Consider the following 21354-nt stretch of genomic DNA (forward strand, 5'->3'; position numbering starts at 1 on the left):
GATGGTGGGGTCTGTCCTTCCCTCCCTGAGCCCTTCCCCATCCTGTTTGCAGTGCTGTGCCTGGCTCCAGCATCACAGACCATTTCTCCATCAAGGGAAAAGCTCCTGGGAGCATCCAGGACTGTGACCCAGCTGCTTCTTTCTTCTCTCTTCCTTCCCTTCTTCGCTCTCCCTCCCCCCACTTTCCTTTCTCTCTGCCTTTCCTCCTTTGATTTTAGATGCTGAACCTGTTTGTGGCAGTCATCATGGACAACTTTGAATACCTGACACGGGATTCCTCCATCCTGGGCCCTCACCATCTGGATGAGTTTGTCCGGATCTGGGCAGAGTATGACCGAGCAGCGTGGTATGTAGCCAGCTCCTTCTCTCCCAAGCAGCCTCTCAGAGCTGGTTTTAAACCTGGGCCTCTGTGTTCTCCTACTGGAATGTGGCTCTCAGTGATGTCTAGGATAGTCAGGGATGTGCTGCTGTCACCCATGGTGGCTACAAGGGCAGCAGCTGCTTCTTGTACTCATTGATGGCACAGGCGTCTTGGGCGATGTTCAGTTTGCCATGGGGTGTTCATCCTGAGTGCTGGACGTTCCTGCTCTTCCTCTCCAGATCCCTCTCAGCCTCCTTTCCCATCCCCATTCACCAGCTGGGAGCCTTTTCCCTGAGGCTGGCTCCATCCCTTGGTCCCCAGCTCCTGATAAGAGCAGGGCTGAGCAGGGCTTGTTCCCACCCGTGGGGATCTGCTGGCTCCTGCCAAATCTCCTGCAGAGGACTTCGTCTGGGGAGCTGTGTTCTGTGCTGGCCACTCCTCTGGAGACGGGAGGGCTTTGGCTCCTGCACTCCTGTCCTTGCTGATGAGGACCTTGGAGAACAGGGCTCCCATTTGGAGGCAGCAGCCTGTTCCCAGCACTGGGATGGGCTCACAGGGCCCTGGGTGGCCAGATTATGGCTCTGCTCCTGTTGCTGCTTGTGGCCTTGCTCTCCACTGCTCCTCCTCCTTGGACAGTCCCAAGCATCCCTAGAGCAATGGGGACCCTTGGCAGCTCTGGGATCATGCTTGCCCTTCACTCAGCCCCAGCACCACCAGGGTGCCTTGTGTGGCCCCTTCCAGAGCCCAGGGACACTTTGGAGCTGTGATCCACCACTGCCAGGGAGCCTGTGCCCTCTTAACTCTTGGCAGCCCCACGCGCTCCTTTTGGAGACTCTTTGCCTCCATGTCCTGCCCTCAGGAGAGCAGCCCCAACTAAGGTGCCCAGTATCAGCTCCAACCAGAGAAATGGGAGGAGGTGGAGCAGTGAAACCCCCAGCTGCTCGCTGTGGGGTGGCTCCTGGGGAAGGCTCTTCACACCAGGCACTTGATTCACTCTCATCACCCACGATGGTGGCCTCAGTGTCCAGGAGCCACTGTAAAACAAGCCTGAGCTGTCCTGTCCATGCCATGTGCCCCTCTGATTCCTGAGCAAGCCATGCTTGTAGCCAGTGGTTAGGGGACACAGGAGACAGTGGTGGCAGCCCTGGCCCCGGGCCAGGAACGGTGAGTACATCCCAGGAGCTCCCCCGCATCCCGACAGTGCTGCCGGCACACGGAGCTCTCCTGGGGACAACATCCAGCACCAGGGGGGAGCAGGGGTGGGGTTTGTCCAGGTGGTTGGGTTCTGGTTGGTTCTTCGTCTCTGGCCAGCAGCGGAGAGGGGATGGGAGAAGAGCAAGGAGAAAGGAACCGGAGGCAAAGGCGCAGGGCAGGACGGTGACGCTGCTCTTCGCCTCCCCGCGTGGTTTCCCTCCCAGCTTGTCCAAGGATGCCCGGGAGGCTGCAGCAGCTGCACCTCAGCACTTCCACCCCACGTGGTCCCGCTTCCCAAAGGGCTCTGGGCTGGAGCAGAGTGGGGAGCTCAGCATCCTGCACCCCCTCCTGCCAGCTCTGTGCCTCGGCTGCTTCCTTGTGTCCGTGGTGCGGGAGGATACGGCCGTATCCTGGGATGGCTGCACCGGCTCTGGGCAGATGTGCTGCTGTGGGAGGAAAGGGGGATGTGTGTTTGGGAAGGTTTGCTTCTAATAATGTGCACCCTTGGCAGAGCTGGGCTGGTGGTCGGAGCGCAGGACTGGACTGGAGAGCCCCAGGTGCCACAGCCACCAGCTGGTCACATTATCCCTCCCTGTCTCAGGTTCCCCAGATCTTGGAGGCACGAGTGGCTCAGCTGCCAGTCTCACTGGGACCTCGTGGCTCTCAGAGAGTTGGCTGTGTGAGGACAGGGGCTCTGGTGATGTGATGGGGCACAACTCCACGGGTTAGAACTCCTCCAAGCTGCAGGCCCACCCTGTCTGACATCCCACCAGGCGCAGGGGTCAGGGGCACGGTGAGGAAGGGTCATGGGGTGGTGCCCACCACCAAAACTGCCCTTCTCCAGGGTGAAGATGGGACAGTGTGAGGAGACACGAGCCAACTCTCATGGTGGAAAAGGCAGTAGCTGATGCTCACAGCTTTCTCCTCTCTGGGCCTGACAGAGCCAGAAGGAGAAGAGCTGTGCTCTGCTGGGGCTCTTGTCCCACAGACGGCCCCAGCATCCCCCGTTAAGCTCTCCATCCTCCCCTGCACCCTCTCAGTGTCCTATTAACCCACCTGTGCTTCCTTTGCAGCGGCAGGATCTCGTATAAGGATATGTACAAATTAGTACGGGTGATCTCGCCTCCTCTGGGCCTAGGAGAGAACTGCCCCTACAGGGTGGCGTGCAAGGTTTGCCTCCCAGTCCTCCGCCACGACCTGGCCACGGGACACACCACCCACCCCTCCCTCCCCGCTCCACTGCCACCGCGCCTCCCCAGGGAACCCTGACGTTGCTTTCCTTCGAGTTTAAAGAGGTCCACTGCCTCCCAGAGCCAGCAGCTGTTCCCCTCCAGGGAACACTCCATCAGTGGGGTGCTCAGAGCCTCCTGGGGTGGGTTTTGACAAATTGTGCCCCTCCCCAGCCTGCCCCCAGTTCCAGCGGTGCAGAGCGCCCCGAGGGGCACCAGGCCAGATGCCACTGTCCCTGCTTGACTTGTCAAAGCACCTCACACGGGACAGCGAGGTTTTGGGGAGGGCTTGCTCCTCAGGAGGGAAGGAGGGAGCAAAGGCTGGAGGATGTTGGGGATTTGGCTGTTGGTTTGGACAGTGAGGGCTGGGGGAGGACGAGGAGGCCAGAGTGACCCCCGTCCCTGGGGGATGCTGTGCTGTACCAAACAACCCTGTCCTCCAGTGTGGCACTTTGGAGGACAAGCAGCCGTGTCTCTGAGGAGCAGGACTCTTGCACATAGCTTGCTGGATCTGCCTGGGAGATGGTGACACCAGGGCACACCTCTGGAGCTTGGCAGCTCCTCTCCCCTGAGCTCAGTTCCTGGCTGCTGGCCACGAGTCCAGGGCAGCTATTTGATATCCTTGTGTCTCTCTGACTGGAAGGGGTTTTTTACATTTTATTTTGGGGTGACAGTTGAGCAAAACCCTGCACCTGCCGCATTCTCTGAAGTGCCAGGACACCTTTGTCTGTGCCCAGGGCACTAAAGGATGAATGACAGAGCCTGCTCTTCCTTCTGCATCCCTCATGGTGTCTGGGGTGTACGAGGGAATGCAGACAGCCCCAGCTCTTGCCTCTGCAGAGGAGGAGGAGGGTTCCTTGCTGCAGCATGGAGTAGTCACCACATCCTTCTGGAAACATCAGAAAGGCTTTTCTTCCAGCTGACACCCGTGGAACAGCTCTGTCACCCTCCACAGCTGGACCTGGGGACGGTTTTGCCAGAGGCAAAGCAGCCCAAAGAAGACAAGGCCCGGATGATTTGTCATCTCATTTAGGAAGATGTATTTAGGAACAGGAGATTTCTTGCAAGAATGTCAGATGGCTCATCTGTTCCAGGAAGGGCTCCTTGGATCTTTCCACTCTTCTCTGCTGCTGCATCCCTGGCAAAAGATGGCAGCTTGGCTGTGGCACCTGCTCCGGTCCCTGCAGGCAGAGGACACCCTCGGGAGGAGTGGTGAGCCCTTCTCAGCAGGGCTCCACTGGCGGATGCTGCTCTCCTAAGCTGGATCACCTGGGGCTCAGAGGGGAACCTGTGATGCTTCCTTGGAGGAGGGAGTCTCAGAGCCATCGGATTTCTGCTGACTGTGGATGGGCAGAGCAGTGAAGGTGCAAAACCTCAAGGAGAGGAGCAAGGAGTACTGAGAACAGCTTCTCTTGGCATGTTGGGGAGACCATCCCTATCTCTACCTTGTGTTACCTCGGTCTCCTCCTCTCTGTGCAGGAGATATTTCAAGAACTCAAGATTTTTCAGAGGTTGCTATTGCCCTGGAACAATTCCCGAAAGATGAAAAAAAAAATCCATGTGGTTGTTGCAGCTTGCCAGATCCCAAAATGCCAAGTCAGCTTGCACACCTCTCAGTTCAGTGAGCCTGCCTTGCCTGTCAGGTGAATGCTCCACAGATAATATCCCTGTGGACATCACCTCTTCCTGGATCTACTCTCACAGCACTCCTGGTGCTCCCTTCCTACCAGCCTGTGTGGCACAGTACTTATTTCCTAACCACAGGAGGACACATTTCCATTTCCCACATTTCCTCCTGTGCCACTCACAGGCTTCTCCCAGGGCCAAGCCATCAATCCCTGGTGGTTTTACAGGCCCCCTTGTGCTGTGGCCGTGGGTCACACCTCTGTCCAGACACGGATAGATGGGTCACATCCCCCATCCCGGACCTGCCCATACTTGGACCAGCTCCTGGGGGTCATCCTGCTGAGATGGATGTCATTCCACGTGTCACACTTTGGGGGGAAGTGGGCACAGCTGTGCTGCTCAGAAAGCTCCAAGACCTGTGCTCTGAGGAGCAGCAAAGTGCAGTTCTCATGTGATCCATCTTGGTCCCTGACACAAAGCCTTCCTCTCATGGACTCCGTTCCTCCTTCATTGTGTGGAAAATCTCGGTATGAAAGGCAGTGCTGTTTTGTGCTGGGTTCCCCAGCATTGCCCTTGCCAGGAAGGATGGCTGGAAGATCACTGCCTTGCTTCTTTTTTTGCACTGAATTCATGCATGAAAATTTTGGTCATCTCACCCAGAGTTGGTGTGCATCCAGCTCTGCTTGTGGACTCCTGGATATTACTTCTCAATCATCCTGCTTATCATTCTCCAGTGTTGCTGTCAGCCATCTTTTGGGTGCAATTGGCCCAGCCTGTTCTGTGCCTGCACCCCAGACAGCTCCTGTCACCCCTCCTGTTCACATCTGAAACTCCAGGGCTTATCTTGGTAGGAGCCTTTTTGACCAGGGGGCTGCTTTCAAACCTTGAGGAGAGGAGATCTTGTCTCCCCTTTCCATGCTGCTCTGAGCACATTCTAGGCAAGAAGCCAAGATCCCGTGGGGATGCTTAGTTTTTTGGCAGTGCCCTCTGTCACAGGGATGGGCTCCTGTCCAGCAGGGAGGTGTCACGAGGCCACCCCAGCCCACTGACCATCCTGACCCTTGCAGTGCGGGCTGGGAGCCTGGCACGGGGGGAAGATGAGGTGCCCAAGCCCAGGATCGCTGGGAGATGTGCAGGGAGAGGGAGACACAGCCCAGCTAGCCCAGCCTGGCAGAGGGCAGCCCCGGGTGCCCGTTTCTGGTGGCATTCTTTGTTCAGCATTCCCAGGCAGGTTCTAATGGAGCAGAGGAGTGCAAGGGGAGGGAGGGGAGGGTCCCGCCCTGACTGCTCCCCTGGGAAACCCAAGCGAACCCCAATGTTGGAAGGCCCAAACAGCTGCCTCTGCTGAGACTCTTTAAACTCCAACCTGGTGGAACTTGCAGCCGCATGTGGGAGCGAGCCAGGGCGGGAGCATGGCATGCCCAACTTTTCCTCCCGGTTTTTTTTTTCCAGCCGATTCAGCATGCCTTTTGCGCTGGTGCATGGTGGGAAAGCGGTCCATCCGCAGAGCCGGACGGAAGCAACTGGGCATCTTCCTTTGACAAGTGACCCTGGCCCACTGCCTTCTATGCAAGATGCTGCCTCCCAATTGCATAGACCCCACGAGCTGGGGATACACAGCCTTTGGCTATGGGTTAGGTGGCCATGCCAAGCCGTACCAGGCACCCCCCCCGGGAGGGAAGACGCTCCGGAGGCCACAGAGCACCGTGGTGCAAACCACCCTTATCTCAAATAACCCATGGCTCGAGTGCCGTGTATCTGATTTATACCACTCGCACACAGCCCTGGAACCTGTGGGACGAGGTGGGGGCTGCTGGAGGGCTTTAGGAGAGGGGTTGAGGCCAGAGGAGTCGTCCCAGGCTGGTAGCGAGACAGGCGCTTGAGGCCAGCAGCAGAGAGGAGAGGGGTGAGTTGCTTTCTGCCAGCATTCCTGGGTCTGTGTGAGCAGTGCTATAAATCCACATCAGGACAGTCTCTCATGTATGATTTGCCTTGATTAACGGGTTTCCTGTTCTTTTCCTGTTTGTCCGTTTGTTTTTGTTTTGTTTTTTTCTTTTCTCTCCTGTTTCTCCTGTACTATTTTTCGTTTGTACGTTTTTCCGCTCTCCGGGAATGCCTTCCTCTCTCTGCATCTCCCTCCCTCCCCTTCCCCCTCCATGAGCAGTGGCCGAATCCATTACACTGAGATGTATGAAATGCTGACTCTAATGTCACCACCGCTAGGCCTCGGCAAGAGATGTCCCTCCAAAGTGGCCTATAAGGTAGATCAACCCTTCCTTCTCTGGGGGCTAGAGCCGAGCAGGAGCCGGGGCACCTGCGGGAGGTGGGGCTGGGGAAGCCGGGGAGCTGCTGGGGTGTCCAGCGTGTGTTTGGCTCACTCCACGAGAGCCCTGGCCACGCTGGCTGGGCACTGGCAGCTAGCTCCCGGGGGGAGAGGAGGGGCAGGATCAGCAGTGGTGTGGAAATGGGAGGGCTGGAGGAGGTGAGGTGAGCTCTGTAGCACAGTTGGGAGAGTGAGATGTCCTTGGGAGTTCATCCCCAGGGGCTTGGAACCATCCTGATCTCAGCCAGTGCAGAAGCCCGTGGAGATGGGAAGCAGTTGGGCAGTGGGGACAAATCCCCAATCCCATAGGAGCAGGCCTATTGTGTGTGTGAGGAGCCAGGACCATCAGCAGGGGCTATCCCAAGGCAAAGCCAGGGGCCTTCCAAAGGCAGCTCTGAGTTGTCCCACCCGCAGTGGTGGCTGTCAGTCAGGTCCCGGCTGCGTAGGCATGGATCAGGAGTGTGGGAAAGCATGGAGGATGTGCTGTGGGAGCTGCGTGGCTTTTTGAGGGCAGCAGCCACCAGGACAGGACCCAGAGCTACAGGAGGATCTGCTGTTCAGGAGGAAATTAGGGTTTTTCTTGGCCTTTTAGCAGGGCTAGCACAAAGGGATTCCTGCACACTTCCAAACACGCTTCCAGCCTCTCTGGCTCTCACGTGTTTGCTCACACAAGCATACATCCACCATCACACTTTCCCGGGGAAAAAGGGAGGCTTGAAAGCAGGAAAGGGACGTGAGAAGCTGGGTGAAAAGGAATGGGCAGGGAAGGGCTGACCCAAGGTATTCACAAAGCAAAATATACTCTCTGGAAAGTGGATCTGGTCACTTCGGTTTGCACCCCGCCTGCCCAGGGTGGGGAAGGAGCATGGCGTGTCTAACCTGCCTTGGTTGCCCTTTTCTCTTTCCTTCTGCACTTTTTCCACCCTCCCCTGCCCTTCCTTTCCCTTCCCCACCCATGGATAATTTGGACCCCCCTGCATGTGCTGGCAAACTTCATCTCTGAAAGACGCAAAAAGGGAGTGCCAGGATGTAGCATGCTAGAGGAATCCAGCCAATCTGAAGTCCCTGAAGGTTAGGGACCCTCCTCTCCCCTGCCCCAGGCGGGAAGGGTCGAGAGCTGGAAAGCCAAACCACCCGGGAACGGAAACCTGAGCCCATCTCCCCTTCCCGCACATCCCACATGCCCGCATCCCCGATGGATCAGGTGTGTCTTCCCAAAAGTGCCAGGGGGTGCTGTGGCAGCCGTGGGGAAGGGGGCTCAGGGGCCGTTCCTGGGGCGCAGGAGGAGCCCTGGAAGGCAGTGAGCCGGTGTCCTGGGGTGGAAGGAGCCGGGGAGGAGGGAGGCTGGTGGGGTGATCCTTGCCCTTCTTTTTTGGCTGTGCTGTTTTGACACTCTTTGTTGCTTTTTATTTTTTTATTTTTTTATTTTTATTTTTAATTTTGACTTTCTTTTTTCCTCCCCCCTTTTGTTTAATGTTTGATTTCTTTTCCTCCAGCCTGGTCGATGTGTTTTTCGATATTGTTTTCCGTCCGCTGTTTTCTTCTCTCTCTTGCGCAGAGACTGGTGCTGATGAACATGCCCGTGGCCGAGGACATGACGGTCCACTTCACCTCCACCCTCATGGCGCTCATCCGCACGGCCTTGGACATCAAAATTGCCAAAGGTACAGCCTGTGGAAGAGAGGGGGCAGAGCCAGCAGGGCTGCAGGGTGCCCAGGATGGTTTGTGTTGGAAAGAGCCTTAAAGATCATCCTGTTCCACCCCAGGGACAGATCATCCCTTCACCCACCCATCCAGCCTGGGCTTCAACACTTCCAGGGATGGGGCATCCACAGCTTCTCTGTGCCAGGGCCTCACCACCTGCTGAATTTCTTCCTAATATCCAATCTCAATCTGCCCTCACTCAGCTAAAAATCATTCTTCCTTGTGCTATCACCCTGCAAAAAGTTGCGTGCTCTGTGTACCTCACAGCTAATTTGGGATTGCCTGCCCAGAGCCTGGGTGCACACGGATGGGAGCGAGCACCTTCAACAGGCAAATTTCTGCCACTTTCTTTTTTTTGAAAAAAAAATCTATTCTTTTAAGGAAGAGGTAGAGAATTCTTCACCAGAAGCTGTTTCTAGAGAAAAGAAACAGCTTGATGTCCACTGTATAATGGAGGAGAGAGAGAATTCCCCTTCCTCCCCATGTAAAAAGCCAAACCAAGATGGAAAATATGTGCTTGGCTTCCTTAGGCTGTGGGGAAAAGGAATCTCTCCCAGGGAAGATAAAATGTTCAGAGCAGGAAAACCTGCTTTGTTGTAGCTGCTGGGAAGGCTGTGATTCATCAGATCAAAAACTTCCTGCAGAAACATGGCATTTTCAATAAAACATCCCCTAGGAACAGCTCAACTATTGGAAGAAAACCCAACCCAGGGCGAGATACCCTCCAAAGCCCAGCGCTCAGACAACAACAATGGGCTCAAGCCCCTCTAGACAAAGCAGAGATTTGAACCTGGATCTCCTACAGTTCACTCAAATTGCCCTGTGCTTGAGTGACTCTGTTGGGGCACCTTGACAGATTCTGATGATCCTGGGGCTTCCCGAGCTCGGCAAAGCCCTGTCCAGAGAGCTCTGCTCTCTGTGCACAGCCTCATTGAGCATTTCAGGATTTACCAAGCGGAGCTGCTCTTCCACCAGCACATGATCTGCTCACCAGCAAAGAGAAAGTGGGGCAGCAGCAGGTGTGTGTGGGCTGGAGTAGGATTGGAGCTGCAGAGACGGACCCAAGGCAAGCTTGAAGGTGGCAGCTTTGAGTGGGAGGGCAGGGGATGGGGAGATGGAGGCACATATGGAGGGGATGGTAGGAAAGCTTCCCTGTGGGAGCAGGAGACCAGGCTCGCTGATGCAAGATGGCCCTCCCAGCCCAGAGAGGTGGATGCTGAGATGGAACCTCACCTCAGGATGGGAAAGGGGGGTTGGATGGACCCTGGTGCCGAGGTTTGATGTGTGTGGGCCATTTGTGCTCCCTGCTGTTGAAGGTGGTGCAGATTGGCAACAGTTGGACTCTGAGCTTCAAAAGGAGATCCTGACCATTTGGCCTCACCTGTCCCAGAAGATGCTTGACCTGTTGGTACCCATGCCAAAAAGTGAGTCTCTGTGGGGGCTGTCAGTGCTTTCAAATCCCCCTCATCCCCACAGCAGCTTCTTCCCAAAGGGAGGTGGGGACTGGCTGGACCCATCCCCAGCTCGGGGAGAGGTGATGAAAGGGTTTGTTCTGCTTGGGAACTCTCTGGAAGCCCCCCCAGTTTGCAGGATCTACTCCTGCCAAAGCCATAGTCTCCTGTAAATCCTCTCTGGAGCACAGCAGGGAGGGAGACTGGGCACACCAGATGATAATTGGTGAGGACGTGTGCCTTGGTGGCTGAGGATGATAATTTCCAGCCATCTTCACCTATTTTATCTCCATGGAGAGTGTCTGGGTGCTCAGCACTCTCTCCCATGGAACGGTGAGAAGAGTTTGAGGGTCACCAGGTATCCTAGAGCTGGGCTCTTCCCAAGATCCACGCTGGTGCCTTCTCTTACAACACAAGTGACCCCATTTTGTTCCCTCTCATGCTCCCAGCCTCTGACCTGACTGTTGGGAAAATATATGCAGCCATGATGATCATGGATTACTACAAGCAGAGCAAGGCGAAGAAGCAGCGGCAGCAGCTGGAGGAGCAGGTGAGGCTCAGCCAGGGCAAGACGGGGACATTCAGATCACCCTCTCTGCTTCTCACCACCTCCCAACCCACACATGCAGCCAGCTGGGATGAAAACAGTGGTGCAGGTCGGGTTTTGGGGTCTGCAAGGCGTGTCTGTGATCATCCTCAGTCCCTGACAGGGGACGTGAGCGCGGTGCCCTCTTTCTAAGTGGTGGTGGGAGCTTGGCTGGGGAAGCACTGGATGTTCATCCACGTTTCCTGCAGGCTCAGTTTCTCCCTTTCTCCAATGCAGAAAAATGCCCCCATGTTCCAGCGCATGGAGCCGTCCTCCCTGCCACAGGAAATCATCTCCAACGCCAAGGCTCTGCCGTACCTCCAGCAGGACACCCTCTCAGGCCTGTGAGTGCTGCCTGTCACTTTTCTGTTCCTGCAGCCCTTGTTTCCTTCCTGGAGCTGGCACTGGGCTGCAGAGAGGGCTGAATTGCTGCTGGGAGCAGGGAGAAATCTGGCACAAAGCTTTTGCAGGATTCCATGTACCTGGTGTGTGTCAGCATCACCAGCAGCAGCCAAGGTGGCAAAAGGGCATGGCCAGGGGTCTGTGGATGCTCTTCCTGCAGGATCATCCTGGCACTCTTCATCTAGGGGTGGAACTGAACCCCAGGAGCTGTTGAGCAGTGCAGGGTCAGAGGTGGATGAGGTGATAAGGGTTTCTGTCACTGCTCTTGGGATGTCCCACTGCTGCTGCAGGACTCAGGGCACTGGTGTCCTCTCCTGCCTTGGGGCACCACCTCAGCTTTCCAGGGAGCATGATGTTTGTCTCAAAGATGGGGTCTCAACAGTGTGGGGGTGCAGGCACGGGGCTGCCCAGCTCTGAGCTGCTGGAGAGGTGATGCCAGGGCTGGCAGCAGGCAGCCCGTGGCCTCCCTGAAGCTGGGCTGTGTTTGCAGGAGCAGCCGAGGCGGGTTCCCCTCGCTGAGCCCGCTCTCGCCGCAGGAGATCTTCCAGCTGGCGTGCATGGATCCGGCCCAGGAGCAGTTCCAGGAGCACCAGTCTCTGGTAAAGTCATGCACTGCTCCTCTGCAGGCCCAGCTGGTGGCCACGGGGAGGTGTGGGGAGTGAGCCCCACACAGGGGTGGCAGCTGCTGGGTCATGCACAGGTCCAAAAGAGGGGACAAATATCCCTGGATGTCCTCCGGCTGGGGCTCTGCCCCTTGCCTCTGGCACTGGGGGCACAGCTACCCCTGGACCTGCCCTGATCCATGGGGCCAGGCAGCACCGGTGCTTTTGGGGTGAGAGCCGTGACCAGTGTCCTGCAGTAAAATATCCTTCTCTCCACAGGCTGTTTTTGCCACTGAGCACTCATGCCAGTGGGTTACCCCGTGCTGAGTGATGGTATCTGATGTTCTCGGATTCGTGTCCATTTTGTTGTCAGTGGTGGTGTCCCCAGTCCCCCAGCCAAGCTGTCAAGCTGTCTCCAGCAGGAGCGGCCCTCTGTGGCCTCACACACGTGCCAGCCTGTCTGTGTGTGTGTGTATATATATATATATCTCACACATTTATATACATCACACGTCTCTATATATCACACATCTCTATATATCTCCGTGTCTGCGTGTGCCTTCCTGCGCCCCGCGGCGCAGTCCGTGTCCCCAAGGGTCTGTAGCTCTGTGTCACCCCTGTATGACACAGCCAGGCGTCCCCTGCCTCGGCCACCCCAGCCACGTGGAGAGCTGGCAGGTGAGACTCCTTCTGCCCCCGTAAAGTCGCCTCTAAGTGACCTCCAGGGTCACTCTGTGCCCACCTCCTCGACACCGTGAGTGAACATCCACAGCGTTCCCTAAACACTGGGGATTAACCAAAGCGTGTCAGTGCTGTGGGCAGTGTGTGCTCTTTCAACAGGGCATGTGGCCATCCTTTCGTCCCCTCCTGGCAAACGAAGGAGTTAAACCCTGGGCAGTCAGGGTGTCCCCAGACCCAGGCAGGGTTTCCACTGTGGCTGTAGAGGTGCAAGGGCAGCTGGCCATCAGGCAAGCCTGAAGCACCACACCAGGGCTTGCCTGGGGACTGTGGACTGGAGAGTATTTTTCAATGTGATGAATTCTAATGGCTTAGACTCTGTTTTTCATAGAACCATCGAATAGTTTGGGTTGGAAGGGACCTTTTAAAGGTCATCTAGTTCCAACCCTCCTGCCATGGGCAGGAACATCTTCAAGCAGATCAGGTTGCTCAGAGCCCCGTCCAAGCTGGCCTTGAAGACTTCCAGGGAGGGAGAATCCACCACCTCTCTAGGCAGCCTGTGCCAGTGTTTTACCACCTGTTTTTGGCCAAACTAAACCCTGCCCCTGGCTGAGCAAGCAGGGCTGTCCCCTGCCAAGAGGGCCGAAGCAGCGCGCTGCCCGGTTTCAAGCCCATCCCAAGAGCTTGGCTGTGTGTTTATTTCCAGGAGCCAGAGGTTAGGGAGTTTCAAAGAGTGCAGCCCTCTAACCGTGGCAGCTACCTTCCCGTGGACACTCAGGACCACGCTGTCTCTGGGAGGGCCTCCTCCATGCCTCGTCTCACTGTGGATCCCCAGGTAAAACCAAGCAAAGCCCCCACAGGTGCCAGATAACTCTGGGGCTTCTCTCTGTGCTGAGCCCCAGCACCCTGATATCGGAGCTTCTCCCCTCCTTTGGGTGCTGCACAAGTAGGAGAGCTGCTGCTGCCCTGCAAGGGGGACACTGGCAGCGGTCAGATCTCCTGGGGCATCCATCTCCTGGCTCGTGGGGGAGGTCCAGGACCACGCTGGGAGGCTGCAGGTTCTCCCCAAGGTGGGACACCCCCTCCTTTCCTCCAGCCCCAGGTGCTGGCTGAGGTTTGAGGAGTCCCAGCCCAGCTGTCAGGTGACCACAGGTGATGAAACGCCTTCTCCGTCCTCTCCCATTGTCCCAACACTTCTCTGTCTGTCCAGGGGAACCCAGGCCGCATCTCACCTCCTCATCTGTCTGCCTGGTTTCGCTGTTGTTCTGTCCTGTGCTCAGCTCCCCCAAGACGCAGATGTTTTTTGGGGTTTGGTGTTGCTGTGAAGTCTGTGGGTCTGCTTTTCTCACCTTGGTGTGGGGCACCAAGCCCGATGTGGCACTTTGTGGGGGTGTGAAGACAAAGGAAGGCTTTGTCTCATGGGCTTTCTTGGCCATTCAGCAGCAGAGGAGATGACCAGAAGGAGGGGATGGGAGCAGGAAAGGTGAAAGGAGATGGAGAACAGCCTGAGGCTCCAGTGGCAAAGAGCTGCTAGAATTAAGCAAAGGAAGTATGGAAGGAGGTGATGTTTTCCGCATAACATGTGAAAACACAGAGTGTAACAAGGGGAGAAAGTAGGAAGGAGAAGCATGGGAGGGAGAAAGAAAAGGAAAAGGAAGGTAAAACAACAGCGTGAGTGGGGAGATAGGGAATGACTGCAACGGAAAGGGATGGGGATGTGGGAATAAAGGAACAGTAGGGAGGCGTGTGGAAAAGTGGCGGCAGCTGGAAAAATGAACACAGAGCAAGGGGCACTGGGGGACCCCTCTCTGCCAACAATCTTTTCAATGCTTGCTCCTCTTGACCCTGGTGGGGAGAGATGCTGGGGAGGCAGCCTGGGGGCAATGGTGTGGTCCCTGCCGTGTCCCCACACACAGCGGGAGGTGCTGCTGCTCTGCCCCAGCCCCTGCAGCCGCTGGCCGTGCTTGTGCAGCACAGCTCCAGCCGGCTGGGGAAGGGGAGCACACGAGCCCCAAGGCTGAGCCCCGCTTTCCTCCCACCCCTGATTTGTGCAGAGATCATCTGGGGGGGGCTGTTCTGAGGCTGGCTGCCCCCTACCCCAATTTCCCTGTCCCACGGGGTGGCTATCCCGTGGTGGGGTCAGCCGGTCTTTCTTGACTCCCAACCCTGCCTGGCGCTAACGCTGTCCCCGGCTGGCCGGGGTTGCTTGCAGGTGGTGACAGACACCAGCTCCATGCGGAGATCCTTCTCCACCATCCGGGACAAGCGGCCCAACAGCTCCTGGCTGGACGAGTTCTCCATGGAGCGCAGCAGCGACAACACCTACAAGTCCCGCCGGCGCAGCTACCATTCCTCGCTCCAGCTCTCCGCCCGGCGCCTCAACGCTGACTCGGGTGAGCCCGAAAATCCCCCCAGGACCCCTCCAGCCCAGCGTTCCCTCTGCTGCAGAGGGGATGGGGGTGCTGACGTGGGTGTCCTGCAGGCCACCGGTCCGAGGGGCACCGCTCGGGCAGGGAGCGGGGCCGATCCAAAGAGCGCAAGCACCTGCTGTCCCCCGACATCTCCCGCTGCAACTCCGAGGAGAGGAGCCCCCAGGCGCAGGAGGAGTCTCCGGAGCGGCGGCGCGAGTCCCGGTCACCCAGCGAGGGCAGGTCACAGACACCCAGCAGGCAGGTGGGTGGCGGGGATCCCTTCCTAAGCATAAAGGGAAGTGCGGAAAAAGCTCCTTGCCAAAACCGGGGAAGATAAGAGCCCAGTTCTGGGAGCGCTGAACTGTCTCGTCTCCTGGTGGTGGCATCCCCTGAGCTGAGCAGGTTGGGGCTGCTCGGGCACCCTGCAGAGTGTTTGGGGACAGGGTTGGATCTCCTGCTGATCCTCTTGCTGCCATGGCACCTGCTCCCTGCCGAGGTCAAGGTGTCCCAGCCACACCAGGCTGGAGGTGCCAGTGCTTGAGTGAGCTTGAAGCCACCCATGGAGATGCCACCCATGGAGAGCAGCAGATGGTGAGAGGTCAGCTCTTCCTACGGCGGGTTTGGGAGGGCTTTGTGCTTTTGACCACCAAGAGCATGAAATCATAGGATATCCTGAGTTGGGACAGAGCACAAGGATCATCAAGTCCAACTTGTCCCTGAACAGGACAGCCCCAAGAGTCCCACCATGTGCCCGAGAGCATTGTGTGTTGAGCTCTGTCAACCTTGGTGCTGTGACCACTTCCCTGGGGAGCCTTTTCCTCTGGGTGAAGCCCTTTTTCCAAATATCCAGCCTAAACCTGCCCTGACACAGCTTCATGCTGTTCCCTTGGGCCCTGTCACTGGGCACCGCAGAGATCCGTGGGGAAGCTTTCCCTTGGTGGGGGAGCTGCAGGCCACGACAAGCTCTGCCCTCAGCAGGCGTTGCAGGGAGGGGCACAATCACCCTTCCAAGACAGACGATTCTGCGGGTGCGGGTAGAGGGGGTGTGCTGTGCTGCTGCCTGCATTCCCAAGCGTGTTCCCGGTGCGTTGCAGGGCATGGGCTCCCTGAGCGAAAGCTCCATCCCCTCCATCTCGGACACCAGCACGCCCCGGCGGGGCCGCCGCCAGCTGCCGCCGGTGCCCCCCAAGCCGCGTCCCCTCCTGTCCTACGCCTCCATGCTGCGGCACGCCGGGGACGCGTCCCCTCCCGCCGACGAGAGCGAGGGCGGCTCGCCGCTGCTCTCCTCCGCCCTGGATCCCAGCGCGGCCGGCCCGGCCGAGTCTTCCAGCTCCCCGGCGGGCAAGCAGAGCCGGCAGTCCACGCCGCAGCGCTACATCTCGGAGCCCTACCTGGCGCTGCACGACGACTCGCACGCCTCAGACTGCGGTGAGGAGGAGACGCTCACCTTCGAGGCGGCCGTGGCCACCAGCCTGGGCCGCTCCAACACCATCGGCTCGGCGCCGCCGCTGCGGCACGGCTGGCAGATGCCCAACGGGCACTACCGGCGGCGGCGGCGGGGCGCGGCGCAGGGCGTCATGTGCGGGGCCAGCATCGACGTGCTCAGCGACACCGAGGAAGACGACAAGTGCTAGAAGCCCCGCGCCCGCCACCCGACCCCACCTCGGCTGCCCGTCCCGCCTCTCCCCCCTCCCCGCCCCGTCCTGACCTTCTCCAAATGCATGCATCTTCGCCACGCCTGGGAATGAAACTAAAAACCGCAGGGGGAGAAAGAGGGAAAAAAACCCAACGAAGCAAACCAACAAACAAACAAACCCCAGACCGACCGGAACGGAGGGGGAAGGAAAAGGAAAAAAGGAAAAAAAGAGAAAAACACAACAAAACCCAAGAAAAAAGAAAAGAAACGGGGGAAAAAAAAGTCTTTGTGCAAAAAAAAAAAATTAAAATCTGTCGACTTTCATTTATTACTATCACTTTTTTTTTCTGCACAGAGATGGGCGGTGGAGCGGCCCAGCCCGGCTCGTGGGGGACACGGGAGAGCCCCCCCGGCCGCAGCCCCGCTCCCCGCCCCAGGAGGGGTCCCCGGGAAAGCTCATCCCGAAGGTTTTTTGCTCCCTAAGGCCAGAGAGTCCCAGCAAAGGGATGCACGGGACCCCCTTTGCTCTGTCGCTTGGGCTTGTGCTGCTGTGGCTTTGAATTTCCCTCCCTGGGGCTCTCCAGCTGCCGGGAAAAGGGGCAAGGTGCGATGGCGGGGTGCAGGGGATGAGGGCTTGGCGTGCACCCAGGCAGACCAGAGCAGCTCTGGCTGCCGGAGGGGGCTGAACTGGTTTGTACTGGTGGCTGGGGGACTCAGTGCTGCCGAGTGTATCCTGTCTCCCAGCGACATATATTTATTTATATACGGAGAATCTAGGTGTGCCTGTGTGTGTATATACGGGGTGTGTGTGTGTATATATATTTATATGCTGTATATATAAAGATATACACATACATAGATTTGTTTTAATCCTCTGACAATGCTGGGGAGCCCCCTGGGGCTCCTGCTGCCTGCACCCTGCCTTGGTGGGGGCAGGACCGAGCCTCCCCGGGGGGCTGCTGTACAGAGCATTGGGAATGTCACCTTGCTCCCTCTCCCGGGCGCTTCCAGCGGTGGGAATTGCATTTTCCCTGTCAGAGATGGCTGTGGCTAGAGCTCCTTGGGCAGCTCGGTGCCCAAGGGATGAGGGCAGGGCTGTCCCTGCAGTATGGCTCGGTTGGCACCAGCAGTGCCAAGGGGGTGATGGCAAACCTCTCAGAGCCCTCTCTGCTTGTTTTCCCAGGGAAAGAAGATATCCATGTCTGCAGGGGAGTGAAGATGTTGTGAGTGCAGGATTTATGTTAAGATCTGTCCTCTGGGCAGAGGCATCCGGCTTTGGCACCAGCCCTGCCTCAGTTTCCCCTGCAGCCATGGCCTCTGCCCTCTCCTGGGGCCTGGCACCCCTTTGGAGAAGGGCTGCCATGGGGGGCTGGGTGTGCCAGCCCCCTGGCCCTGCTGTGGGAGCCGGTGGGTATGCAAGAGCTGGGGGCACTTTGGGAAGGAGCATTGTCCAGGGAGTGAGCAGGGTGGCTCAGCCCCCCTGCAAATACTGAAAATGCAGAGCAGGGCCACCTTCCAGTGCCAGTCGTTAATTAATCTGTTAATTATATGCTGTCAGCTCTCAACGACCCGTGCTGTGGGTGCACTGCTGTGCCTGCCAGCCGGGGAGGTGCTGATGGTGGCCTGTGGCGATGGGTGGCTCACCCTGGTGACTAGTGGTGTGTTTCTGCTAGGAGTTGTGTCTGTCATCAGCTTGAGCGTGGTCCTGAGAGCTGGAGGGTGCTGAGCCCGTGGAGCCCCAGGGAAGAGCTTGCTCTGGGGGCTGGGGAATGTTTGGTGAGTTTAGAGCAGGCACGGTGGGCTGTGTGTGGAGATGGCACGTGGGGATGGGCAGGGAAAGGCAGCACAGCCCTGCCCCTGCCCTTCCTCCTGCCCGTGGCTTTGCTTTGCTGCAGGTTGTTGTGGTCTGGGTCCTGGGGCTGTGGTGCAGCTGAGCAGCAGCTCTGGCCAGGCTCTGCTTTGGTGCTGGGCAGCTCACGTCTTCTCCTGATGGAAAGGTGCACCAATTGCCCTGCTCCTGCATGTGCAGATCAGCCCCTGCCCCGGTCGCTTTGTGAGCTCTCCTGAAGGAGCTCTGCTTTGTCAGAAGCAAATCCCAGGGGCTCTGAAGGCTCCCTGCCCCCGGGCTCGTGCATGGACCAAACCCCCTCTTTCTAAGGGTCCAAGTGCCCTCTGTGCACCCATCACAGGGCCCAAAGCTCCTCCTGCCTCCGGCAGTCCCTGATGAGGGGGGGCACCTCTGCTGTCCCTGCTGCTTCCCAGACGGACACTTCCACCTGCCCAGGGATCCAAAAATCCCACAGGCAGACCTCTCCAAGGCTTTGGCTCAGATCCCGCATCCTCCCCCTCGGCTCTTGGGGACAAACCAGGTCCCGTGCAGCCGTGGGGAAGGTCCCCGCTGGTGGCTGGGGACGCGGACATCACCTGCTCCCTTCCAGCCATCCGTGAGCAGCTTGTGGCTTCGCCCCGAAGCTTTTCCGGAGCGCTGGAATTCGGGAGAGCCGGGCCTGGCGGGCAGCGTGGGACGGCGCGGGGTGGGGGCCGGGGACGCGGTGCTGCCGGGGGCCGGGGAGGGCGGTGCCGTACCTGCTCTAAATATAGGTGTCGGTATCGTCTCCTTCTAAATGCGGAAAGGTGTCTGACAATGCGCCGGGCTCTGAGTAAGAGCCCGCGGGGAGGGGAGGAGGCGGCTTTTTGTGTCTGTGCCTGGCGGGTGGGAGGGAGGCAGCGATGCTCTCGAAGCGGGGGCACGTTTCATGCGGATCTCGAGCTTTTTGGGCGCTTTTCTTTCCGCAGCCCCTGCACGGGGCCGGCGAGGGGGTGCTGGTGATGCCCCGCGGTGGCGGCACAGGACGGGGCACAGCCCGGGGCGCACCCGCCGGGCTGCGGCGCCCGAACCGGAGCTTTGTGGCGTGTCAGCCCTGTGTTTAACAAACGAACTGAAACTGTGTGGAACAAACCAGAGCCCCCTCTTACCCGGAAAGGGTCCGAAAACGCCCCGCTCCTGCTCTCCTGAGGCAGCCACAGCTCAGCCCCCGCGGTGTGGGGACAGGCGGGGACAAGGCGGCAGCTCCACAGCGTCCCTGAAACCAAAAACACCCCCAGGAGAACCGCGGAAGGACTGTGCCCCGTGGGGAGGCAAACCGGCCCCAAGGCACCACTGCAGCCTGTGCCTTGCTTTTCAAGGCGCTGGACTCGGCTTTGCTGCTGTACAATCTGTCCTCTGCGGATTTTGGACATTTCCTCAGCTTCCCGGACACCAGGACTGTGCCACTGCCGGTGGCTGCTGGCCACGCTGGGCCACGGGGGGCAGGATGGGGAGGGGGATGTGTTTCAACCTCTGCCTGCATAGGACATGCCCTGCCCAGGCAGGAGTTCACCAGTAGCATGCAGCTGGTTCCCAGTTCGGTGCTGGGCCTGGACTCAAAGCCCTGCAGATCTCCTGGGGGGGGCTGTGGTGGGTGTGCGAGGAGGTGTGGCAGCCCTGGCACACAGAGCCCCGCTGTCCCTCCAGGCTGGCTGTCCCAGCACCATCCTCCCGTCCCCCCAGGAGGCCTCGGATGGCAGAGCCCCCCAGGTGTGGGGCTGGAGTCTCCTGGGACTGTGGAGGTGGGTGGGAGATGCTCTGCCTTCATCCCCCAGGCTCTGGGGCGGGGTGGTGTAACATGACCTGCTCGTTTGGACCCGAACGGGGAACCGAGCTGACCACCAACAATGTACAACTCCTCAATGTTTTTTGTCAAAAGGAAAGAAAAATAAAACCTTGTTGTAAAGAACTCCCGCAGACTTGGTGTCACTGGCACCCCCCACCCCGTGGGGTCGTGGGGACCCTGGGTAATGTCATGGACCCCTGCAAAAGGTCCCCGTGGCGGGGAGGGGACAGCACAGCCTGTGCTGGCACTGCCATCAAGTGGGATGGGGCGTTCTGCAACCCCGGGCGGGGTGGGGGCCTGTGGAGGAGAGGGGCTGGGAGGATATTTGAGATATGCTGGATTAGCTGTGGCTCAGACCTGGCTGCTTCCAGACACGGGGGCAGAGGGAGACGGGTCTGGGGGAGCTGGGGGAGCCAGAGCCAGGAGCCTGAGGAGCTGCTAATGGTGACACTGCAGCAAACTGGCCGGGAGAAGCCAAGGGCATCACGGTGGTGTCACTGGAGGAATGCAAGGGAGCACCAGCCCGCACATGGAGCCTGGAAACCCTGCTGGGATCTGTGCCCTGGGGGCATCCAAACAGCCTGGTCACACCTCCCTGCCTGCACTCAGAGATGCCAGGTGGATGCAGATGCTCTTGCCTGGTCCAAAGCTTGTGGGTGAGTTGTCAAGCAAAGAAGCCAAAGTCACATCTTACATTTCTTTTTTTTTTTTTTTTTTGTGGGAGCGTTTGAAGCGTGAAAACTTCTCGGGCAGCCAGAGGTGAGGCAGCAGCCTGTGGCAGCCTCCAGGCTGAGCTCGGGTGACAGGGATGGTTTATGGCTTTCCAAGAGCACTCTCCTTCTTCCCCAGCACTGTGCCAAGAGCTCAGGCAGTGGCTTTGTCTGGGCCACCTTGAGCTGAGCTTTACCCTGTGTGTTTCACAAGTGTGGTGCCACCAAGGACTAAGCCCAGATGACCTGCAGCAGGAACTGGTTTTATCCTGCCCTTCCCTTTGTGCGAATTTCCCTTTATTTCCCAAATGCTGACAGATTTGGTTTTCACTTCTCTGGCTCAGGAAGTGATAAAAAGTTTTCAGTGGGAAGTGTAGAGTTCCAGGAGATGGCCCAGCTTTGAGAGCACTTCCCGAGGCGATGAATGCAATGACAGCCCAGCATTTTTTTTCAGGCTGGGAAGTAAGTTCCCATTTTATAACCAAAAAAGTGATCTGCAGCCCTCGCTGTGGGGAAGGCTCTGCAGGGTGGCAATGCCACCTTCAACGCTGAGGACTTTGCAGTGCTGTTGGAAGCAGTCTGAGGAGAGGATGTCCTCCTGTGTGGGCCAGAAGTGCTGCATTAACATTCCTCGAAGTGACTGTTTTAAGTATGAGCTGCTCCAAAAGCTCTGAAAGCCTCTGGAGCATGCAGGTCTCTGATGGACATCCCACGGAACCCCACCTTGGATGCTCGTACGAGCATGAGTGGTGAATGCAGCTACTTGAGTGCCTGGCCACCTCCACCAC

General features: G+C 58.1%; 1 protein-coding gene across 1 annotated transcript in view; it reads left to right on the top strand.

Moving 5' to 3' along the window:
• CACNA1E (calcium voltage-gated channel subunit alpha1 E) overlaps window positions 1–16531 on the top strand; it is a 130907-nt gene extending 114376 nt beyond the window's left edge. Inside the window, exons 39-49 of the mRNA XM_063406612.1 lie at window positions 219–346; window positions 6575–6671; window positions 8292–8397; window positions 9754–9861; window positions 10338–10438; window positions 10712–10818; window positions 11367–11475; window positions 12863–12991; window positions 14369–14549; window positions 14639–14829; window positions 15662–16531. Coding sequence (XP_063262682.1) covers window positions 219–346; window positions 6575–6671; window positions 8292–8397; window positions 9754–9861; window positions 10338–10438; window positions 10712–10818; window positions 11367–11475; window positions 12863–12991; window positions 14369–14549; window positions 14639–14829; window positions 15662–16201 — 1797 coding nt within the window. The 3' untranslated portion in view covers window positions 16202–16531. The remainder of the gene's footprint in view (window positions 1–218; window positions 347–6574; window positions 6672–8291; window positions 8398–9753; window positions 9862–10337; window positions 10439–10711; window positions 10819–11366; window positions 11476–12862; window positions 12992–14368; window positions 14550–14638; window positions 14830–15661) is intronic.
• The last annotated feature ends 4823 nt before the right edge of the window (window positions 16532–21354 follow it).

The sequence above is a fragment of the Prinia subflava genome, chromosome 10, assembly GCF_021018805.1.
Source record: "Prinia subflava isolate CZ2003 ecotype Zambia chromosome 10, Cam_Psub_1.2, whole genome shotgun sequence".
NCBI classification, from domain to species: domain Eukaryota; kingdom Metazoa; phylum Chordata; class Aves; order Passeriformes; family Cisticolidae; genus Prinia; species Prinia subflava.